The following is a 24463-nucleotide window of genomic DNA, read 5'->3' as shown; positions in this document are numbered from 1 at the left end:
ATTGAGAAAATTAAAAGAGGGGAAAAACTATATAGAAAATGTAGAATAGTATAAGCTATGGAATAGAATATAAAAAGGAGCATGAAATTGAGTTTTGTGTCTGTATAAAGAAGTTCAACCCGGGACCATGCTATTTTCAAAAAAGATGTTTTACTTATATTTTGTGTGTGAAAACCCAAATAAAACTTTATTAAAAATAATAATAATCTCATGGTTTATATATTTAGTGATATATCCGATCCGGGCTACAAGGATCCCCACGACTACTAGAAATAGCAAGGTGATGTAAACAACCACTTTGTTGCCATCATCTGAATTTTTCCACCCTAGATCTGCAAGTTTTAGCGACACACAGTGCAAATTCTACTAAAATAACTACGGGTTTTCACATGCCTTCCATATACTGTACTTGCATAGCTGCTAGTAATTATTTGTAGGGAAAAAGTAATCCTCGTTTACCCTAGCGTATTTTAACCCCCACCCCCCCATTACAGGAGCCATCTTTGATCTGGGCAATTCAGTAACAAAGCTGAAGAAACGATCAGTCGCTCCAAGCTTTGTTGATATGTGACGCGTAGGTCACGTGGGCCTAGTCTTTTCTGATTGGTAGCACGCAGGAAGCGCTGTTATCTTCTCGGTTGTCGGTATAATGTAGGCTAAAGAGGCGTCGAGTTCAGTTCAGAGGCATCTTCCCTGAGGCAGAGTGGAAGTGGCACCGCCCGCGCGTTGGCACCGCCGGCATGAGAAAGCGGAACGAGTCCGTCACCTTGGAGCATGAGCGCTTTGCCTCCTCCGTTCCGGCTTCAGCCGCCGCCTCCGCTTCGTCTTCCTCTTCGCTGGATAAAGGCTTCAGCTTGAGACCGAACCCGCGTTTAGCAGGCAGCGCCCGACCCGCCGGTGACTCTGCTATGAAGCGGGCACTCGGCAGGTGAGACTCATAGCATAACGGGCCCTCCCTTCGGTTCCTGGCAGCTGGAGCAACCCTTTCTCCGCCGGCCTTGCACCGCGGTCCTCGCAAGACTCGACCTCGGTCTTGTCTCCTTGGCAACGGGCAGACAATCCGTTCGGCTTTACCGCCGCTGGCCGGCCGCCTTTTCCCTTCCTCGGGCTCTGTTGTTTGCAGCGGGTTGGCCGCGTAACCCTCCGGTTGCAATTTGCGGAGGAATGCCCTTGGCGTTCTCCTTTCTCCCCTCCGCCTTTCGGGGCTCGCCGTGCAGGTTCGCAGGAGGCTGGATTGGGGGGCGGGGGCGGGAGATTGTAGCCCGAGGATCGGCGAGCGAAGCAACCGAAAACGCCGCGGCCCTCCGCGGAGCTTTTTACTCCAAACCAGAGCATTCCCTGCTCTCCAGTGCTGCATTCGGTTTACAGGCTGCGACTGCAGGAGGTCAAGGAGGCGATACTGGACCGCGTATCGGGTTTTGGCCAGTCAGGCGCTGTATTTTCCCACTGGGCGAGATAAGGTGGCTGGGATGGAGCATTTGGAGAGCTTCAGCCTAAGGAAAAGAAAGACCTGACGGTCTCAATAGATACTCGGTCGAGTTTGTCTTTAGTTTAGATAGCGTGGGATTGAAAGAAATATGTATCTACTTCCGTATCAGTTTAGTTCAATTTTGAGATGAAATAACTCCTGAAGCTTTCGGGATTGGCTTAGATATCAGCGTATGAAAGAATTTAAAATAATTGGAAGACATATAAAAACATAAGCTACCGGTATCTGTTTTTAACCCCTTTGTGTGTCTGATATGAACATCTGTGTCTTTCACTAAATTTCTTAAAACTCATCTTTGTTAAATTTATAACCCACCTTTCCTTCATGAGCTCAGTGTGGCATACACAGCACAGTTTTCTCTATCTCTTTTTTTTGCTTTCACACCAGTACAAAACTGTTTGGAAGCAAACACATATCCCCTGTTTTAAAAACACAGGTGTTTATTTTTCCATCTTCCACAATCCACAAACATGAAAGAACATGTTCCTCAGAATCTCTGCTCCTTTTCCCCTTTGGGTGATACAGCTGGGTATGTGTTCCTCCCATTCTTGGATACAGTCCCAAAGGTCTGGATACAGAATTGGCACTGAATTGTTTTTTTAATATATTTTTCGGTAACAAAAAAAGAGGAAATTAATTGGGTTAGGTAATGATACTCAGAGTTGCTTGATAGTGAGATGGGCACAATATAAATTTAATAAATAAAACATTTAATTCATTTAATTTTAATTAGGTTTAAACCATTTTTTCTTGGTGCCATATTTTTTTTTCCTACCACCTATTTTTTTTGTCTGTGAATCTAATCAACCCTTTAATAGGCAAAAAAGGTACATAGTTCTGATGTGGAATGCCAGCTTTAAAACTTGCTACTAGATGTTATAATTAGTCATCCTTGTTAGAGAAAATTTGAATCTCTGTTTTTCAGAGTTAACGAATGAAGGTTCTCTATGTCAGAATAATATGGAACCTTAGTATAATCCTATGTATGTGTACAGGTAGTTCTCAACTTACAACCACAATTGAGTCCAACATTTCTGTTACTAAACAACAAGTCAGTTAAGTGAGTTTTGTCCCATTTTACAACCTGTCCTGCCACATTTGTATCATTGCAGTTATTAAGTTAGTAATAGTAGTACGTGAATCTGGCTCCCCCAATAACTTTGCTTGTCAGAAGTTTGCAGGACACTGCAGTTGTCATAAATACATGCCAGTTGATCATATGACCATGGGTATACTGCAGTGGTCGTAAGTGTGAAAAAGGTCATGTCACTCTTTTCAGTGCTGTTTGTCACTAAGTGAATGGTTTTAGGTTGAGGACTATATTTTAAAGTATACTTTGTTGAACTGACGGAACTTTCAACTATTTCTGCATAGTTAAGCAAAGGAACATTTGGTTTATGAAAAAGTAGTATGTTTCATACTTGACATTCCCATTATTGAGATATCAGAAAACAAATGATTGGTAACTCTTCATTGATATAGGAGACACCCAGAAAGATGAGTATTTTTCAATGTTAGGGAATATTATCAGTTTTGAGAATTGTGGTTAACCAACCATGTATCAGATCTATTATTACAACATAATATTAGTAACGGCATTTTTTGTTTTGTTTTACCTGTTACCCTGTTAGAAGCCAATTTTTCTTCTGATAATCTTTGATCACCTGCTCTAAGCCAGATGATTCAATTGTTAATAAGTAACTACAGATGTCAAGCTTGTTGTTACCATTTTTCTGCACACACGGTATCTGCAGTACCTTAATGGTGAATAATATTGAATTTTTGTGGAATGTTGTAAAACTATCAAATCATGCAAGATCTAAATTTAAAAAAATACTGCAAGATTTGGAAAAATTGAGATTATCATCCATTTTTAAAGAATTGAACTTTTATGTTCATTTAAAAATAGCGTGAGTCCAAAAGGTTTGTCTTTCTTTCAACCTGTGTTCTGCATCTTCAGATCCTTTCTTTTTAATATTGATCCAATCAAATGACATCATAGGTTCACTTTTTAACAAATTAACATGGATAAAGAATTCATAACTATGCCACAATATAATCAATTTTTAAATGGAAATAAGCCCTATTCAACTCACTGAAACTTATATATATTTAATAATTATATTTATTTTGTTTCTAATTTTATATAGGTTTTATCTGTGATTGTTGAAATCTTCATTTTCTTATTTCATATTCTGTTTTAAAGTCTGCGTAAAATAAAAGTCTTTGGGTTGCTAAGATATGCCAAAGTAAATAAATCTAACACTAATCTCTGTGGCTATATTCTTTCCATCCCAAAGGTATAATAGTTGCAACCTTCACTGGGAGTAATTATTCAGTGTTTATACAAATAATTTTAAACAGAACAAGTGTTCTCATTAAGAATTATAGCTTAATAGTAGGCCTTATGTACAAGTTCAATTCCTTGGTAAACTCCTGGTTTTAAAAAAAGAACCAAAGTCCCTCATACCAAACTGAATCTCTAGAGAGCCTCTTTTAATCTCAGTAAGTAGTATGTAGGCTGATATTTAGCTGCAGTGATTCAAAGCAGAGCAGAATTCCTTTGTGTTGTTTTGGGAATGTCAGTTCAGGTACTCTTTGTTGTCCAAAGCATCCTTTGCAGGGCAATTGGACTTTAGGATTATATACTCTACTACAGCAAGGAAGCAGTCATATTTTTTCATAAAGGACATTCTACCACTTCCTCACAAACTTTTATACAAGGACCTCTTACCCTACCCCTTACAGTCAAAATCTTTTTGAGAAAAATGGAACTTGGCTCCTGATGGATGAAGACATGGAACCTTGTGATTCACTAAATATTTCCCTGGCAGTAAAAGAGGAGTTTATGTATATTTACACATCTTCTGTTACATTTAAGGGGTGTAGTAGATCCTTTTATATTATTTGTTGCCAGAAGCTGTACCTTTCCTATTTTCTTTTTATAGATTCTTTGGAAAAATTAACCTTTGAAATCCCTAATGGTTAAGATTATTTCTTGATGCTGAGAAATGTTACAGTTACATTGGCTTGTTTTAGGCTTCCAACTATCTATAAGCTACTGAGAGAGCGATAGGTTTGGAGCAGTATGTAAGATTGGTAAAAAAGCAAATATAAATATCCTTAAAGGGATGATGAACATTGACATGAAAATGCATTAATAGTTTTACAGGAGAAAGCAGTATAGTCTATACCATATATAAAATTAATGCGAATAGGTTCATATTTTGTCATTATTGTGGCAGTTTTGACGGGAATCTATTGGTAAGCCACAAAGAAAGTAGTTATTTGATGAGGGGCTTAAGACATGTAATTATGATATAGAAGAGAATCTTGTCTCTGTTCTTTTCTTTTTAATGCAGCTGAAAAGATATAGCTGAGAGGCGTATAATGTTATAAAAGATCCTTATTCATCTCCCTTTCAGTTTTCCAAGATTCTGTGTTTTTTAAAAATTGTCCCACTTTACATAGTTGTTACTTAAAACTCTGCCTGTGCTTAATATTACTTCCTTAAATTTAAGAAGAAGCATAAATTTGGAGACCATTTCTGTGTTGCCAAGACCTTTAGGCAAAGAAGTGTTAGTTCCTCTTCTATATATAGTAGATATGCATAACTTTTCTAGAGTGATTTATATAAGTAAATTAGGTGATCTTTCAGGTCCCAGATTTTCTGTGGTTGAACAGATTGTTGTAGTTGATTGTTGATCTGTTTGGCACAAAACAAGGTCTCTGTGAAATTATTTCCTTCTAAGTTTGATGAGAAAACTAAATTAGGACTGATAATAAATCTAAAACAATTAATTAAGGGCTCTCAAGATGGGAGTTGCATCTAATTTAGAAGGGGCAATATTTTAGAATCAATGTTCAGATCCATGAACTATGGGAACATCAAAACCCATTCCTGCTTTTCCTGGATAAGCTATAGCATGCGTGTATAGGCCAAACAGTAAGCCATGCTTGTATAATTCAAGCAGTGGGCATGTTTTGAAAGATGACATCTAAAACTAGCTGTCTTTTAAAATAATCTGCCATTCATAGCAGCAAAAGTTAATTGTCATGGTATTCAAAGTTTGAAAATCTCCACAATGATTAGATACTTGGAGTCTCAAGATCTACAGTATATTAGAGAAGATGGGCTCATATGAGGCTAAAATTTAAAGACAAATAGGAATAAGTAGGAATGCATAGCTTGACTATTTGTAAAAATAACCTTTGATTTATATGAATGAAAAGATAGAGGGAAGATAACAAGGTTTTTTTTTAAGGTGGAGCAGAGAATTCTAAATAGAAAAGGCACGCATAGTCAGAAGTGGCAGGAATGAGCAAGGCTGATGGTCAAATATGTTAATGAAATAAATAACAAAGTATTTGACTTCAACCTAAAAACACAACATATTATACAGAATGTAAATGTTATGACATCTGTTCTATTCTATTCTATACATATACATTTTTCCAAAATATTTATTGCAGTGTAGCATTCTATAAGACTAATGTTAATACTTTTAGCAAGGCTGCAGTCTTATGCAAATACAAGCACTACATGTAAGAAGGACTTACTTTTAAGCAAACATACAGTGATAGTATTAATTGTATAGCAATGCCTTAAAGCTTGATTTTATGGATTATTATCTTGTAGATCTGAAAAGGCCTGCTATGCAAGTGGTGCGAGGAGCTAGATTGTATAGTCTCAGAAGGATGACCCATGATAAACATAGTGTAGGTGAGAGGTTAGACTAAATAGAGTCGATTTCAGAAGAAAATGGAATGCTATTCTGGTATAGATAGACCTTGATTTACATCATTATTTGTATTAATTATATTATTATTTACATAATAGTTTGAAGCTATAATGGCCTCAGAAAAAGTAACTTACAGCCTATACTCACAGTTATGACTGTTGTACCACCTCAACTGGAATAGATCACTTTGCATCAGAGGAGCATCAGATTTTCTGTTGCAGAAAAGAAAATCATAAAAGAAATGGGGTAGCATTATTAACTAAAGGCTGTCATAATTCTTGAAAACAGCTCCAAAATGATAGAATGATTTCATTCAAAACCAAGTGTCTTCTTTGTCACTGTTCCTACACTCTGAAATCGCATTCCCCCTGTGTTCTGCATGGCAATAATCGTGTTGTCCTTCTGAAAGACCTTATAGTTCTGGTTGTTCTAGTATGGTTTATGACCTATTTCTTGCTGTTTACATGTACACTCTGAGCTTATGCACCAGAGACAGATTCTTTGTGTCCAATCACACACTTGTGATAAAAGAATTTCATTCCATTCCCTGGGCTGAAGGGTTTTATGGTTCCATTATTATGCCATGAGTGTTTTAATTATTATATTCCTGGAGCAGTTGTTTACTAGTTGGTTCTTTTTTCAAGTAAATGTTTAACTTGTCATATACTTTGCCTTAAATTGTTTGATGACCAGCATTACAACACTGGTGAATTAATAAATAATTGTTTCAACCGTAGCTGCAGAAGTATCAGAACTTCAGTAATCTTATGACAAAACGCAATGCATTGTTAACATGACAGTAAAATAAAGATGTACTAATCATAGGTGACTGAAATGTTAACATTACAAGCAACATAACATCTGGAACCAAAGGACATTTGGTTTCAATAAACAAAATGAAGCAGAAGACATACAGATAGTCCTCATGGAGTGCCAATTGCTAAGCAGAAAATCAGGTAACCATGATAAACTTACAATGCCACTCCCATTCCGCAATCAAATCACCGTGGTCATTAAGCAAAGCATCATGTGATTGTAACTTACAGTTTCACTTTCAAATTCTCCATTAAATCTGTTGCAAGCAGGATGGGAGGCACGCAAATGGCAGGCATGTGATTGAGGATGTCTTAAATGCTTCGATAGATCACAACATTTGTTTCATACCAATGTCATTTTAAACAGTCACTAAATGAGGCAGTAAGCGAACATGACCTGTATTTAATCCCACAGTGAAAATTCAGTATTTGTATCAAATACCTCCTTCCAACAATAAGTGTCAGGCTACAGAACTTTTCCCATTCACTCAACTAGAATGAACTTCTGAAAACGTATCCAAACGTATCACAAAGGAATTCTTTATTGAGATGAGACAATTCCTGTAGGAGTTCAAAGCAGCGTCTGAAGTCTCTCAGGCATACAGGGATACATAAGGGAGTTTAAAACCCCTCCCCTTATCTCGATGTGTATTTAGTGAAACAAAAGCCAGTATGTTAATTCCTCCCCAACCCTCTTGTAAGGAACGATCTTTTCACAGTTTCCCAGGGCATACCTAATTTCCCCCCCACCCCATTTTTAGAACAAACTATTCAAGAGATTCCCAAAGTACAATCTCACGCTGGAATTTTTATGACCTTCTCATCTCCTGGTTGTGCCTCTCAGAGGTGATAGTTCGGGCCATCCGGCTTTTCTCCCTCCATTGTATCGTGTGGGTTATACAATTTTGATATAAGATAAAAATATTCAGGTTACATCAAGAAAGGATTTCTTTATCAGCCCCCCCCCCTTTTTTTTTTTCTTCTTCCACTGAAGAAATGACAGATACACAGATCTGACAATAAGGCAACATGGCACTTGGAGATCACAAACTGGATTCAAAAGAGCAGGGGTATCCATGATCACATTGCTATCATCAGAACAATTGAAGAGGCAAGGGAGTTGCCTAATTTCCCTTTAATTATTTACCTTATATGCAAAATTGATGTTGGGTGTGTGAAATAGAAGAAACAAAAATTGGAATCACAATTTCTATGGAAAACATCAATATACAATGATAGACTTGTGATGCTTTCACTGAAGAAGGCTCAACAAAGGTCTTGTTGAAGTTGAAAGAAAAGAATCCAAAAGCTGATCCGCTGCTTAAAATTTAAAAAAAAAATCCAAGATCTATTAATAGGCAATGCCAACCCAGCGCAAATCTGCAGAGAAATTATAGTAAATCCAGTAAATAAATACTTTAAAAAATCTCTTAAAATATAAATTAATATAAATTATTTATGACTGTCATCCTAAGTGACGTCAGCTGCTGATCATAATATGCTTTATTAAATTTATAAATGAAGCCCAATGCAGTATTGAGACATGCCAAGTAATAATTTAGAAATTGGTTCTACAGGCTTAACACTCCTGCTGTGGTCAGACAATTACCAATCTCATTGGCAGCATATTTGTATAGCAGAACTTTGCAGTGTGAGCCTCTCTCCGAACAATTCAGGCAATTAACCTTGTAGAAGAATAAATCAATAGTAAAAAAGAGAATCAGACATTGGTCATCAAAACAATATCACCAGTGCCCCTGAATTCTATTGCCAATGTTAGACAGTCGCAAGCCCTCTCCTGCAGTGTATCCATATAATCTATTCCTAAGCAAACATAGATGGGTCTTTTCCAGAACCTGCCCTATTATCAGCTTTACTGGTGAGAAGATTTCATGGGATTCCTTATTTGCAGAAATGTTGCCCTTATGGGTCCAGGGAGGTAGAAATTTTCAGCCATGTTCTCATACAGGATCCTATCTATGATACTCAAAAACATGTTCTAATTATCCCAATCATTTCCAAATATGAGGGTCTCATAGATTAATTTTGTATTATTTTTTAAGGGATGCTAACTCCACATTCACATTTCAGGTGACCTAATAGCTTTAACAAGTTGTACAACTGTGTACTTTTTATTAGATACATTGTTTTATTGTCCTAATATTTTTTCTCTTTCCTATAACAATTTTTATTGCAAAGGCTGATCAAAAACCGTAATAAAGATATTTGATTTGCTTATAAGTAAAGGATAATGATTTTATAAAGCAAAAATACTGAATAATTTTAAATTCTGCTTAGTCAATCTTTTTTTTTAATGATAGCTATACAGTAGTAAAGAAAGTACAGCTTGAACATCTTCCAGAGTATATTTTAGAAGTAAGAATTTCATTTACAGTACAAGAGTTTTAAATGTTTCCATGACCTATTTGCAAAGGAGAGATTGCTCTGATTATTTAGGAGGCAACTAATAGGCCTGTAACCTCAAATTAAAAACTGTTTTTAGTTAGTTGAATCTCACTCCACTAATTAGGCTGAGACTAAGATAAAAATATATCTTAATTTAGCAAAAGCAGATCCTAATGAAATGGTATCCCAAAGTGAGTTTGCAGTAACTCAAAACAAAGCAGAATTGTCTACAAATGCTGACTGTATCACAAGGCCTTATCTATAAAATACTTGAACAAATAACTTTGCTGTGATAATCATATGATTGTGAATAGTGTGTCTGTTTTTCTTGATTTCTTTATATATTGGCTGCTGTAGAAAGAACATTTTAAAATTTTGCTAATTTTATCAGTGAAATTGTCTGACTTTTCTGCTCGAACTCAGACAAATCTGAGTATTGTTTCTCTGTGTCATATACTATATGTGGGTATTTTGTATATTTTATTTAGAGTATTTTGTCATTTTTGTGTCATGCCATGTTTATATTGGATGTGATGACCCTTTGAGGGCTGTGTGCAATGAAATTTCATTTTAATGTATGCCAATGTACATTCAAAGTGACAATAAAGTTATTCTAAGTTCTAATTTCACATTGCTTCCAATAATTAGCATGTCATCTTAAATTAGAGTCTTTCTTTCTTTCTTTCTTTCTTTCTTTCTTTCTTTCTTTCTTTCTTTCTTTCTTTCTTTCTTTCTTTGTCAATCATTTACAAGATAATAGGTATAAGTATAAACATGAGTAAGAATACAGGAAATAGGTATGAATAAATGGGGACAATAGGACAGGGACGGTAGGCATGATTGTGCACTTATGCACGCTCCTTACAGACCTCTTAGGAATGGGGTGATGTCAGTAGTGGATAGTTTAAGGTTAAAGGAATGGGGGTTAGAGGATGTAACAACAGAGTCAGGTTGTGCATTTCAGGCATTGACCACTCTGTTGCTGAAGTACTTTCTGCAATCGAGTTTGGAGCAGTTTACACCGAGTTGTTGTGTGTTCTTGTATTGTTGTTGTCTGTTGTATGTTCTTGTATCGTTGTGGTTGAAGCTGAAGTAGTCATTGACTGGTAGGACATTGTAGCGGATAATTTTGTGTACTACACATAAGTCCAATCGTAGGCGATTCAAGGTTGTCCAAGCCCAACATTTCAACCCTAGTGATATAGGGTATTCTGTTGCGAGCAGAGTAGTGTAGTATTCTTCTCATGAAATACTTCTGGACTCGCTCAATTGTATTAATGTCCGATATACAGTGCGGATTCAATATTAGCAATTCAATATTTCCAGAGGAGAAGCTTCGTAAGATTAGATTTACAACTTTTTATGCCTTTTTGGCAATACTGTTGCAGTGAGCTCTGAGGATGCTTATGAGTACTCCAAGGTCCTTGGAGTGAGGTCAATGAGGTCATATCTGTCTAACTTGTATTTGGTGTACTGATTATTATTTTTTACGAATGTGCTTTTAATAAGTAAATAAATCATTATTTAGACTATCATACTTAGACTTGTTTTCTTTGCAAAAAGGTAGTTCATCCTTTTAGCAGGGAGCAGCCTCTCTTGATAAACCCCCTGCAGTAGGGCCAGGTAACAAGCAAGCTATAAAGTGGAGTGGTTTCCCTTCTCAAAACGCAGAAACAGGAATACCAGCACCCATCCTCATTCATTAATCATTGCCCAGAATCTTGATGCCAAATTTAGGCAAAAAAAGCTGCCATGTTCTCCAGAGTTTTTTTCCCCAGGAAAAGCTCTTTGCCAGGGCACAGCAAAGCTTAAGAAACCCTGTCATATAGATTACTGTGGCACAAGGATATTACAATAGTGAGATTGGAACTTAACTATTGTAGATTTAATGCTCATCAAAGCATTAACAATTGGGCTAATAAAGTATACCTTTCTTAAAAAGTTCTACAAGAATTCTGAGGGTTAATAAAAGTCTACTGAGGATCAATTCAACACTAATAGCACCTTTCCACATTAAATTTGTAGCCAAAGAAGAAAGTAATTAAATGAGAAAAAAAGGATGTTATTTTTCTTTCTTATTGCTGCAGGAATTTAATTATAAAGTAGTTGCAGTATTGCACTGCAAACTGCACATCAAAGGAACAGGAGCAATAATGTGGGCGGAAAGTCCTTGAGCGGCAGTCTGAGTATTCGGATATTACCTGTTATTTCATTCATTTGTTTATTATCATATTTTTAACATTTTGTATGACATTTGTCCTCTTTAGTTATATGAGTTTTATCATACTCATTTTCAGCGTTATTAATCATAGTAATGGTAAGAGAAAACATACAGTATATTATTAGATATGTTATTTGGATAAGAGATCCTTCTATTTTTGTTACATTATTCCAATCTATTTAAAAAATCTTTTGAGAAAATTAATTCTAGGGATTTTTAAACATTAAGTTGAGGGATTCGCTGTAAATGTTTTGTTGATATTAATTGTTGTCCTTCTCCTCTGTCCCTTCCTTTGGGAATTAAAGTGCATTTTTTTATATTTCCTAAGTGCAGGGGACAGGTCTTTTGCATGTTACTTTACAAAGCAGAATGTCAAGTGTTGGTAATATATAAATGATAATAATGTAGCAATTTATAAATCTTCTCAAAAATATGCAGGGGGAAAATACATGCATATTATTGTCAAAAAAATTCTACATAAAGAGTTTATGCATTGAACTTGATCTAGAGGAGACTACCTTTATTAAAAACAGGAAGCTATTACTGTGATTATGTAATAATTGAGACTATATCCACAAATAAATGGCCTACATTTTGGTAGTGTTTATTAGCCACCATGGTTTTCTTAATTAAACCTATAGCAAAATATGTTCACAAGAATTCACAAGAATTTTGTCAGTAAAATGAACTTACATTTCCTCCCCTACCCTTTTTTTTCAGGAGACATGGAATGTGGGTTCGATTGCGGAAAGTAGTGATCTGGTTGTTGGGAATATACTTAGCGATTCCGTTTCTAGTTAAAATTTGTCCAGCTATTCAGGCAAAGCTTGTCTTCCTAAATTTTGGTAAGAATAATGCTTCATTTAATATTTATTTTATCTTGACTCTATGCTAATATTTTAATTCAGGATTAATAAGTGTTCATACCTTGTCAGCCTACCCTTTCTTTAAAAACTTAAAAGACTTTAAAGTTTCTGTTTAGTTACTTAAAAGTCAATGTCAGTATCCCACAAGAATCTTGGAAACTGCTGCCATCAAGCTGCCTTGGCTACAATAGTATATTGGTACACATACTTAATTTGAAGTCGGATTTGACTTTTTTCAATTGTTCCTTCATATATTAAATCTTGTGTCACAATGTTCAGTCAGTTCAGATTTAAAGCATGTGAGTGAGATCTCAGTTTCTTGGTATCTGATTATATTTCATTATTTCTTTGTGAAGTGCTGATGAAGGAGAGGCTTGATACAGCTGCTTGCAATTTTGTTACTTTTGGCATCTGCAGAGAATGTTCTAATACCAGACAGTGAACAAGCAATTGTTTCCTTTCAGCAGTCCTCAAAAATATCATCCTTGCTGTGCTTGGTATGACTGTATTCTAATTAACATGTTTGCAGGTTATGTAGAATTTGCTGCTGACCTTGCGAATGTTTTACAAAGATGGGATAGAAAACCAATGAGCTGAAACTGCCTTGCAAATTTAATTCTAGGATTTCCTAAATTAGTTTTAAAGATACAATCTATAATTGACTCTTGGAACTAGGAGAAACAGTAACTGTATTAACAGTTAACAATTATGATTTAATAAGTATGTTTTGAAATATGGAAGTAGAAGTTGGAAAACAAATTACAGTCCGAAGAAGGGTAACTTCTAATCTTTTCCCAGATGAGTAGCCAGAAAAAAACAGCAAAGAGTATAATTGTACCTTAAAAGTACACACATTTAATCTAGCCTAATGTCTTTATTGGAGCCTTTTAACATTAACTGAGAATATACTGTACAAACTCACGTTTGGGAGCATATTTGGGAATAATGAACAATGATGTCAGAGGGAAATGACATATTAAAAATACAATTCGTTTCTTTCTGGCTTCTCTATTTACTGTTCATGCGTTTCCTCCCAAATGGCAGTGTATATTTACATACCTCTGATGAAATGCATTGCAATTCATGCAGACATAAGCCATTATAAATTTGTGAGTCTGTAAGGTGCCAAAAGAGTTTTTATTTTTTTTTCTGTATCTCTGACTAATGGAAATAATTTTAAAGACTCCTCCCCTCCTTATTGACATTTAAACATGTCTAGTAATTTATACCAAATTTAATTATGCATTGGGATGCATATTTCATAAGTATTATTGTGCAAGCTTATGATTGTTGGTTTTAATTACAGAGGTTGATTATTGCAGTCATCAGATAAATAAAATGTAAAAGGAATGTTACCCTTCTATTTCAGTAAGAGTGCCTTATTTCATTGATTTGAAAAGACCCCAGGACCAAGGGTTAAACCATACCTGTAACTTCTATCTGCAGCCAGAGGAAGATGTAACTATTGGAGTTTGGTAAGGAATACTTTATGCTTCTCATTATATATTGGTGACCTTTTATAATTAGAACAAAAGCTTTGGTTTTTTTTTGTGAATTTAGGGGAAAAAATCAATCAATGCGATGTACATTGCAACTGTGTGCAGTATTATGCTGAAGGTTATGCTTTAGACCAGCGGTCACCAAATGGTGGTCCATGGACCACTGCTGGTTCGCAAGAAAATTTTGGTGGTCTACAGAAAATTTATTTGCATTTTTAATAGTGCACTAAATCAGGGGTCCTCAAACTACCCCCCCTGGGCTGGATACATACAATGAACGTTTGTGTTGCTGCAGAGGTTCTCAACACAACTCGCGTAAAGCGTATGATCACCAAACTGGTTGTTATACCGGTGGAATCTCACCCCGAACCATCCTAATTTTTCATCGTTTCCTTTCATCTGTTTAGATTCATATTTATATTTTTCTTGCCTTCACCTCCTTATTATTTTACCTTTTTTCTTCCAAAGCAGTTTTATTCTTCTGTAGTTACTTCATTTTTTTCAATTATACTGCTATCTAGTTTGGATAAATAGTTTTGCTTTTCCAATAGTATTTTTTTAATTGTTATGTTTGACGGATTCAGTCTGACATTTTCACTAAATAGCTGTCATAATTTCATACTGCTCAGAGCAATGAGTCAAAAGACAATAAAACAATAGGAGAACCACCAGTTTGTTTAAACATATGACTATAAAATACAAACAATAAAAGTTATTGATGTGATAAAAATATCCATCCTTTGCCATAATTAATTAATCATGTTCTAACAATAAATCTACAATTTTGATGAGCAATGGGCTGAGACTCTTACAATTTAAAGGAAAAGTAGGATTGTTATTATATCTAATTTTTACATCTCTTGAACAATATAGTCTAAAAGAACAATGATAGGCAAGTGCACACTGATGCTCCACTTTATATATAAGTTAATAAAATGCTCAGGGACGCTGATATGAGGAAATTGTATTGGGCTTTTTATCTTAGAAAAAAGATAAGTAAGAAGATGGAATGACATGATAACGGTATATGAAATTATTTTTGTGCATAGGGAGAAAATGTATTTACCTTTCTTAACAGGCTAGATTAGGATCCTTCATTTAAGATTAAAAATATGAAATTGAGAATTTTTTTTAAAGTACCTTTTCTCCCATAGTTGAATTAGCAACTGAAATTGGTAATTCAAGATCTGAGGAGTTTCAAAGGGAGATTAAAAAATACGAATGCTCAGGTTTTATTTAATTAATTCCAATTTTTGTGGTAATATGTTCCTCAGGGCTAGCTGTTGGGAAGTATTTTGCTGTGGCCTTTCACCTAATTTGCATTGTTTTTATGCACTTAAAAGATTTTTGAAAGTCTAAGCATTATGTAGAACTAAGTAGCAACTCATAATGCTAATTCAGCATTCTACTGGTAGAAATAAAGTGTGTTCCAAAACTGATTTGGAACTTCCTGTTTCTATTTTATTCTGTTTATATGTATTTAACCACTTGTCAGCTTTCTTTAATAAAAGTCCAGACTGGAAAAGCACAGCAAAAAAGCAATTCTCTTTGAGTTTTGGATTAATAAGATTTATTTTTAAAAACATTGAAATGATAATAAAAGAATTGTGGCAAATAATTTGCTTTTAGATATGGAACCTGTTTAAAAACTATTCAGAACCATTAATTTCTGGGTTTCTTCTTGTACTTTTAGCATAACAAAGAAAATGCCAATTCCTTCGAGAAGTAAACCAAAAGCTCTTAATTTTTCTGTATATAATGGTTTTTAGATGCATTGCCAGCATGAGAATCCTCTCTGTAGGAGTTATATCTAAATCTACCCCATTGTTTGAATATTTAAGATTGTTGAAGAACTGGAATGGGACACTTTGTCCTAAAATGACTCATGTGCTGCTGCTCATGATAGACAGTGTTTACAGATATCCAGGATCGCATTGCTCTGTATTTTACTCCCAGCAGCACCTTCATGTCTCTTGATCTACTTATATAAAAGTGATTCTCATAGAACAATGATTTTAAAAGTACTGATTAGACAGACATGAAACTGAAAGTATTTTAAAATGAGTAGTGTTCACTTTCACTTTTATGCCTAACCACTACTTTGAAAGTATTAAAACTCTTGTTTAATATTCCTTTGTTTTCAACTTGTAGAAATAAGAGCCAGTTTGGTGAAATACTGAGAAACTTCAGTGTTATAGTAACAATTTACAAATTTTCTATTGCATCAGCTTGGTAGGAATAATGCTGATAATTAACAGGATCCCAATAGATATCAGAAATAAATTTAACTCATTTTTAGAAGGTTGTACTGCTAGGGTTGGAAGACAGGATATATCTAGAGGGAAAGTAAGAATCCATGCTGATTCTGAATTTATGAATTGCTTATAAAGCAAGTTCTTGGTATGTGTATTTTTTTCTTTATCGATCTCTTTTGGTGTTTGGAATAGAACTAGATTTGCTTGAAAACGGGGCTGGAAATAAATTATAATAAAACAGTGTTTCCAAATTCTTTAATTTCAAAGGTTATTTTCAAATTCGTATTGCTGTTCCCTGCTAAATCTTTGGCATTCATCTTCATGTATCTGTGCTATTGGTTACACACTTAATTTATTCTGAACCATAATTTAGATTTTAAAAGCCATACTTAATATAATTGAATAGGATAGAAAGTACTGAATATCAGTCATTTCTTTTCCCAAGTGTGGCAGGAAAGGAAGCAAAAGTCTGCTGAGAATTGTTCTTATCCTTCTTTGTTAGATTGCTTGCACTCTTTTTTCCAAAAGAAGACTGAATTAGTTATGCTACGTAAACTAAGGAGGCTTCTAATGTACTTTCAAATATTGTTCATATATCGGCAGCTTTGGTCACAGCTAATTAAGTTATTTAGTGTAAAATTAAAATATATGTGGTAGCTAATGGAAAAGTATTTAAATCACTGTCATTGCAAGGCTGTTGAAACAGAAAATCTTGACATTCATTTAATTTTATGCAGTTAACTGCCTTTCATTTTCAATTTCTATATTGTTCTGTAGTTTGATGAGCACTTCTTGCAATGTAATGTCAATGTCAGCAGTAACCATTGCAAATGGATTCACTGTCCAGGCCAGAATATCCAGTTTTCCCAAACTTTTTGAAATCAAATGTTGGTGGTGAATTATGCAGCAAAAACAAAATACTTCTAGCACAGCATGTTTAAAAAATGCAATACATTTTCTGTGTACCTGTCATGGAAGCTATAATATTGTCAAGAGAGAGAGATCATTCTTATTGAAGTAACTTTTCTTCAAAAAACGTTTTCACTTTAGTATCTGTTTTAGACTTTCAAATGAAAAGCGTTTCTTATCTGAATTTGTCATTGACCAAATATCTTACATAGGCCAGCGTATTGTTGTGTTATCTGGAAAACATGTTTCACCAATTTGCAGACCAAACTTCTTAACTTTTAACTGGGATTCTGGGAACCTAGCATCAATGACAGTAGTTGTATTACTGTACAATTTCTGTGCCGCCCCTTTACATACTTTTTACTTGTAGCTCCCTTGAAATATCCTATGGTTTTCAGTTGAGATTAGCTAAATTAAAACTCTAGAAATTCTGGCATTGCTTAAGATTCAGCACACAATCAGTTGTTAATAGTTTGTATACTAACTCTAAATATTGTATATAACTTACTGCACATTTGTAGGCTTCTGAAGCAGGGAAGTTACTAAGAGAGATGAAAATATGCAAGGAAACAATGAAATTCTTGTTACCATTTCTTATAGGCACACAGTTCCCACATTTTTATGGAAAGATGCTCAAGGGAAGGACCAACTGTGGTATGAGGATATTTTGGGTTCCAATAACCCTGTAATCCTTTATTTGCATGGAAATGCAGGGACTAGGTAAGCAAAACACAAAAATAAAAATATTGCCCATAATTTAAATTTATTCAAGGCTCATTCTTCATCAAACAGGCCAAGTACCCAGGAGGTTTAGAATGTTTATGCTTGAAGCCAGTATATGTTTTGTTTACTTAGTTTATTTTTAAATACATTTCTCTTACTGCCTTTTCATCAGATCTGATTCCATGGTATTGTACCACAGTTTAGATCTAAAGAGTAGATATGGTTAATGTCAGCAGCAGAGCGGGCCTCTGATTAATGTTTTCAGTAACTAGGAGTTCCTTTGATTAATTTCTAATTCTTGGAGGAACAAAGAAAGCTATGTACAACCTGATAAGAGAACTGGTTTAAACCTTTGAAAGGCACTGACTTGGAATTTAGTTACCTGCAAATTCAAAATGGGAGACACACACCTCCTGAATGTGAAGATGAGCATTAACAAGATCATACTAAGAATATTATAGGATGCTATGGAATATTACATGCTATATATTAGTTATGAGTATGCGTGCTGCATCGGAATTGTGTCAAATGAAAAAACTCATTCCAAACTCAATATGTTTGAACTGCATCTAAAATGATTTTCTGCCTTTGTAAAGTGCTCCTCTCCTCTTTTGAGTGAGGCATCTTTCCTTACTTGAATAAAATATCTTAAATAGATTTTAATCAACTTTTCCGGCTTGGGTTCTGTTAGGGCAAGGGACAGCGGCCTAATATATTTGCTGCCTAACATGATGAATGTTTTGGATCTCAATCTTACTGTGCATTGTTCCACAAATTTGAATGCATATTTATTGCACAGTTGTTTACAGATTCCAAATAAGGAAGCATTCAATATGATAAATGCAGAAACTATATTCACTCTTCTTAGTAACATCTGCTTTGGCATGAGTAATAGCTTTTAAGTTTCTTATAGCCAACTAAAAGGCCTTCTATTCTTACTTTTAAAAAAACACTTCCTTGCAGAGCTCTTTTAGCTCAGAAATATGCATTGGTTTCTGTACATGTTTTATCTGAGATCATCTTACTGATTTTCATTTTTTTCGGTCTGAAGTCTGGGCACCATTAAGGCCATTCCAAATGGAAGATAGAAAGTACTTTGGCTGGCTATATGAGTGAAGCACTGTATTTATAGCTGGACACAATTTAGCTCAATATCTGCAGTTCAAAATTTGATTTCTGAGGAAATGGCTGACTTCTGAATAGACATGAATAGAATTATCATGTAAATTCCAGTTAACAGTGCTTCTCCCCTAGCAAGTGGCCAAGACTACAGTCTTATGTAAGGGTTTATTGAAATCAGTGGCTCTTAAACTACTACTAACAAATATGTTTTTCATTAAAAGCCAGCTCATTTTTATGCTGACACTAGAAAATTGTGTAACACGATGTTTTATGTTGATTTTAACTTTATGTTGATTTTAACTCCCAACATCTCTTAACAGAGGAGGGGATCATCGTGTGGAACTCTACAAGGTAGGAATTGCAGTGTTGTTACTTACATGTTCTGAATGCAGTATTTAATATTATTAACAGTAACATGTACCTGTATTTGTTTTAGATATTTTATATGTGGGGAAACATTTATTTATTTCATTTGTATGCCATTCAGTTCCCTGATAAGGTGAAATAAATAAGAGTAAGAAATATAAGCAGAAAAGTACTCAAAAACTGCATTACCAAACAGTGTCAAATCATATTGTAAACCTTTTATGATCTGTTCCATTCCACAATGCAATGAAGGGGTGCATCTTGAATAGTTCCTACTCTCCATTAAAAATGAGAACCTTGTATATTGCCATGTCAAAGTGAAGGAATTTGTTAACATGTAGTGATTATCATTTTAACGTTTTCTTAAACTTATTTAGAGTTGCTTATCTTCCCTTACAGGTTTTAAGTTTTCTTGGTTACCATGTAGTCACATTTGATTATAGAGGTAAGATTCTTAGTCTACAATTTTGTTCTGAAATGTCCAAATATGGGTGGCTGTTTTGTTTTAACCAACCTATTGGCTATTTCTTGAATTTCATTAATCACATAATTTGCAGGAGTTTGCGTGTTTTATTTATCCCCCAAATTATGGTGCGTGGTCTGTTAATACTCAGTCATTTCCCATTTTTATAAATTAAATTGTAAATAAATTATAAATATATTACAGAATGTTTACAAATGAATTATTTAGTTTATTCAGGAGTATGCAAAATGTTGGATCTCATATGAAAAACTTCACAAAATAACCTGTTTTTAAGCTGCTATTTTGAATATGAAACAGGAAATTCTGAGCCTTAAACAACTTTTTGAACTCAGAAAAGTTCTGCTCCCAGCTCAAAACACTCCAGAATGATTGAAACAGTCCATTTAGTAGCATAGCAGCAGTTTCACATTCTACAGATTGTTCTATGGAATTCTGCAAAGTTTCATGCTTGCAAACACATAAAAATGACATTTTTGCTTGTACATACTTTGTTTTCAAATAGTTATTCTCATACTCAAATGATTGAAAAGCAGATATTCCCAGAAATTTTGCTGCAATTGAAAGTCATATTTTTAGTGTGACTCCCCCTCCCCCAACTGACACTTTTTAGATGTGTTGAGATGACAATTCCCACAATTCCTATTCAGCATTCTTAGCTGAGAGCGTGTGTGTTGGGCAGCGGGCGGGGCGGGGGGGCGGGATTGTAGGGAATTGGGATCCTAAGAATTCCAAGATGCTTTAGGACCAATGGAAGTAGAAGCAGTTGGCGGGTAACTGAGTTCGTTTTCATAAGATTTTTAAATGCAGAAATTTTATTCTGTTATGGCACACACATCCATCCCCTAGAATTCTTAAAATTTGTTTGGAGGTATTAGGGAAATCTCTCAAAAGGTTTTTGCTGTAGCTTTGATATGTTGTAAAAGAAATTGTTCCACCCAATTCTATTAGCAAAAACTCTCCTTGAAAAGTTCAAGTCATATTGGAATCTAGTTGAATAGGCCTGGTACAACTTTAGTTCTTGCTTTATGTCAACTCCATTTTATTTTATTGTGTATTTTAGCCTGTTCCAAGTAAATGAAAGGTAATTGAAAACTTACCTATTCATTTCCAATGTCCTGACACATTGTGCTCTTTGGTCTGAGTTGAAACATGAAGCCAAACCTTATATTTTGATTAGCAGCAGTATGATTCTCGGAATATTTATTTTTATCTCTTTCAGGATGGGGAGACTCTATAGGCACTCCCTCAGAAAGTGGGATGACCTATGATGCTCTTCATGTATTTGACTGGATAAAAGCAAGAAGTGGAGACAATCCAGTTTATATATGGGGACACTCCTTGGGCACTGGGTAAATTTATTTATTTATTTTCCAGATGATCTAAGCAAAATTTTAGAATAATATTAATGGCATCATTTAAGGTTTACATTCTGCTGGCAGAAGTATCCCCAAGACTCCACACAAAATGTTCCTGCCACAGGAAAAGTGAATGATGCAGAGTCAACTGAATATTTTTGGAATATTTTGAACTTCCATAGATTGATCTTCCCATTAATGTCTTTGCTTCAAAGACATTAATGAAAGCTATATCTTTGCTGATATCAGGAACCTTTTGCTTATTCAGCCTTCCATCTTTCCAAGGTTTAGTAAAATTAGGACCCATATTGGTGGGGGCAATATGCTGACTCTGTAAACCACTTAGAGACTTCTGTAAAGCACTGAGAAGCGATATATAAGTCTAAGTGCTATTGCTATTGCTAAGTGCTATGGCTATAACTTTTCTTAACACGCTTAGATTTGCATGTGCTGTAGCTATTGTCTCTGTAGTTCCTTTTCTATTACTATACATGCTTGAACTCCATTCTCAGTGCAGATGCTGCCAAAGACATCAGTAAATTCAAAACTTCATTGTTATTGTTAGTAGTCAAAAGAGGCCAAAGAGCTGGAGGAAATTGATTTTGCAGAGTTTAAATGGAAAAATATTCAAATGCTTTTTTTTTTCATTTTAAAAAGAGGAGATAGAGCCACTTCTGATGGAACTATGCTCATTAAAAAATAAGAAATGTAACCAGTAAATACCCTTTTAAAAGATTTAGATTCTTTTAGGTTTTAGGTTAAACATCCCATATGTAGTGGTTTCTTGTGTCATTTAATGATAAATGTGTTGGGTTTCCCTTCCCCGGGCCAGGGGGAGTTGGACTTAAGTTGCTTTCAATGTATAGAAAGACCCTTCCATTCACAAAAAACGACTCCAGTTAAAGGGTTATTTTTCTCTCCTCTCCTCTCCTCTCCTCTCCTCTCCTCTCCTCTCCTCTCCTCTCCTCTCCTCTCTCCATTCCTGTCCCTATTAGTGGAATCCATAAGTTATCCAGAGAAGTAGGGTGGGGTTGCAAAACTGAACTCCAGGGAATTTATCAAAATTACTTTGACAATATAAATATTCCATATTCAGTATGGGTCCACTGTGAAGAACTTGGAATCCAAAGCATTTTTGTTGAAAGATAAGAGGAAGTCATAAGCATTTAGATTTATACAAATGCTTCTTTAAAATATAAAAGATGAATATCATCCAGGCACCTTAGATTTGATTATATATTATTTGATGAAGTTTGCAGTACAAATGTTGGGCAATAATTTACTGTTTACTACTTTAATTTCTGCTGGAGCAATGTATGAAACTGATATGATGATCAGTTTTATTAACAGTCTATGAATGCTCTTTATACTTTCTTTAATTTAGATTAGAGATATAGAGCTGTTACTATGTCATGGCCTCCTATTAAAAGTTCCACAATTCCATATGCTTCTGGAATTTTACACATTGCTGCTTTCTTATGGTCAAGAGAGGTATCAAATCTTAATGTTTTATAAGATGTTTTTTAAAGTAGGAGATAAGATAAATGGGGTAGAGTTGTAAAGAAGGTTTAAGAAGAGAACTGAGAGCTCTCTGTAACCAACACTTAACTCTGTTTTGCTTCTAGAGTTGCAACCAACCTAGTAAGACGTCTTTGTGAAAGAGGTAAGATGCCTTTTTCTACATGATGTTATCAAAGAGCATTTGATATCCTCCGTATTTTCTCTTGATTTTGAGAAGAGTTTAAATAGGTCAGGCAGTAAAACTGCCTTTTTAAAAATAATATCAGAGTGAGATAATGATTCCATCATGGTGTGCAATGTTTTGCAAGCTAGGTTTCACACTTGACTGTTGATAGGCGTGGTAGGACCAATTAGAAGAGAAGGCCAGAAAAAAGAATGTTTTATTTAAATTTGATTAACGAGCATAGTTATGTTCTGTTATATGTTTCATAGTTTTCTTCTCTCATATGTAATGTTCAAAGTTCTCTGGAGGTTGTACTTGCCTCCAGTTTTTAGCAGCTACAAAAAGCCTCTTTACTCAGCTCTTCTGTAATGGATGGATTTGCCTAACACTTTTCAATTCTGGGGGAAAAGTTAACATAACTGCATTTGTATATTCAAAAGATAAGTCCAGTTGAGCCTGTGATATTTTATTTTAAATGTTTTTAATGCTATCAAAGTTCACTATGTCACACTCTCCTGAATTCTTTTTAAGTCAGAGCATGTTCATTTCAGATGATTGCCTTGGTAGTTTGTCCAAGTGGCTTAAAAATAATGTAATAATACATACTGCTTCATCCATACAGAAATTGAAAATAATGGCAAATTTTTGAATACTGGAAAGTGTTCTTGCAATCATGTCTCTATGTATAGTTTCATGTCTGGATTTGCATTTCTCTGCACTACTCAGATGCCCTTCCAGGTGGATGCAAAACATACTTTTGTAGGAATACATCAATAGTTTGGCTGAAATGGATAATGCTCTTTATTTTTCAGAAACTCCCCCAGATGCCTTGATATTAGAATCACCTTTTACAAACATACGTGAAGAAGCAAAAAGTCACCCCTTTTCAGTGGTAAGTACAAATTTACATGCTAAAATTCCCATTCTATTGTGATATTTAGGTTTACTTGAGAATTCTAAACATATCCAATAAGGAACATATATCAAGATTTTTTGTTTTATTTTTTTTCCCCATACATGCAAAGTATTGTTTCCTCTGCCTTTTGCTTTCCCAGCCCAGAAAGATTGAAATAGTTCCATGTATGAAGTGGGTATATTCAGCAAAAAAAAAAAAAATCTCTTGAGATTTCTGATAATATAGTTTCAGGTAATTGGCTTTCTTTAGAATGAAGTCATTTGGATAGGAGTGTAAGAATATATGATAAAATTAACATTCTGGAGATATGCTTCAATATTTCTACATTTTTCAAATTCATAGCCAGAAGGAATATGCATTGAAGGAGTTGCAGATACATTCTTTATGTACATACTGGAACTTATAAGTGTGCGTTACTGTGTACTTTGAATATATTTTGAATAGACTTTGAAACAATAGCTAACCTCCTAATGTTAGTCCTAATGAACTCCTAACCTTGTAGTTCTCCAGAAACTAAAATGTATCTTCTACTGGAGCACCTTGTAAGAAGGACTCTCCTGAAAATAGAGAGGCTGCCAAGATCAATGCTAACATCCTTGGAATAACTGGTG

The 24463-nt window shown here is 34.8% G+C and overlaps 1 protein-coding gene across 1 annotated transcript in view; it reads left to right on the top strand.

Moving 5' to 3' along the window:
- Positions 1–594: 594 nt before the first annotated feature.
- Positions 595–24463, top strand: part of ABHD12 (abhydrolase domain containing 12, lysophospholipase) — a 36878-nt gene continuing 13009 nt past the window's right edge. The window contains exons 1-9 of the mRNA XM_026695974.2: positions 595–928; positions 12394–12518; positions 13909–14014; positions 17803–17922; positions 19368–19398; positions 19813–19858; positions 21117–21246; positions 22878–22915; positions 23749–23828. Of these exons, the coding sequence (XP_026551759.1) occupies positions 741–928; positions 12394–12518; positions 13909–14014; positions 17803–17922; positions 19368–19398; positions 19813–19858; positions 21117–21246; positions 22878–22915; positions 23749–23828 (864 nt within the window). The 5' untranslated portion in view covers positions 595–740. The remainder of the gene's footprint in view (positions 929–12393; positions 12519–13908; positions 14015–17802; positions 17923–19367; positions 19399–19812; positions 19859–21116; positions 21247–22877; positions 22916–23748; positions 23829–24463) is intronic.

The sequence above is a fragment of the Pseudonaja textilis genome, chromosome 1 (genome assembly GCF_049901715.1).
Source record: "Pseudonaja textilis isolate UNSWEBS1 chromosome 1, rPseTex1.2, whole genome shotgun sequence".
Classification (NCBI taxonomy): Eukaryota; Metazoa; Chordata; class Lepidosauria; order Squamata; family Elapidae; genus Pseudonaja; species Pseudonaja textilis.
Note: the sequence above shows the minus strand (reverse complement) of the source record. Positions and strands in the feature narration are given on the sequence as shown.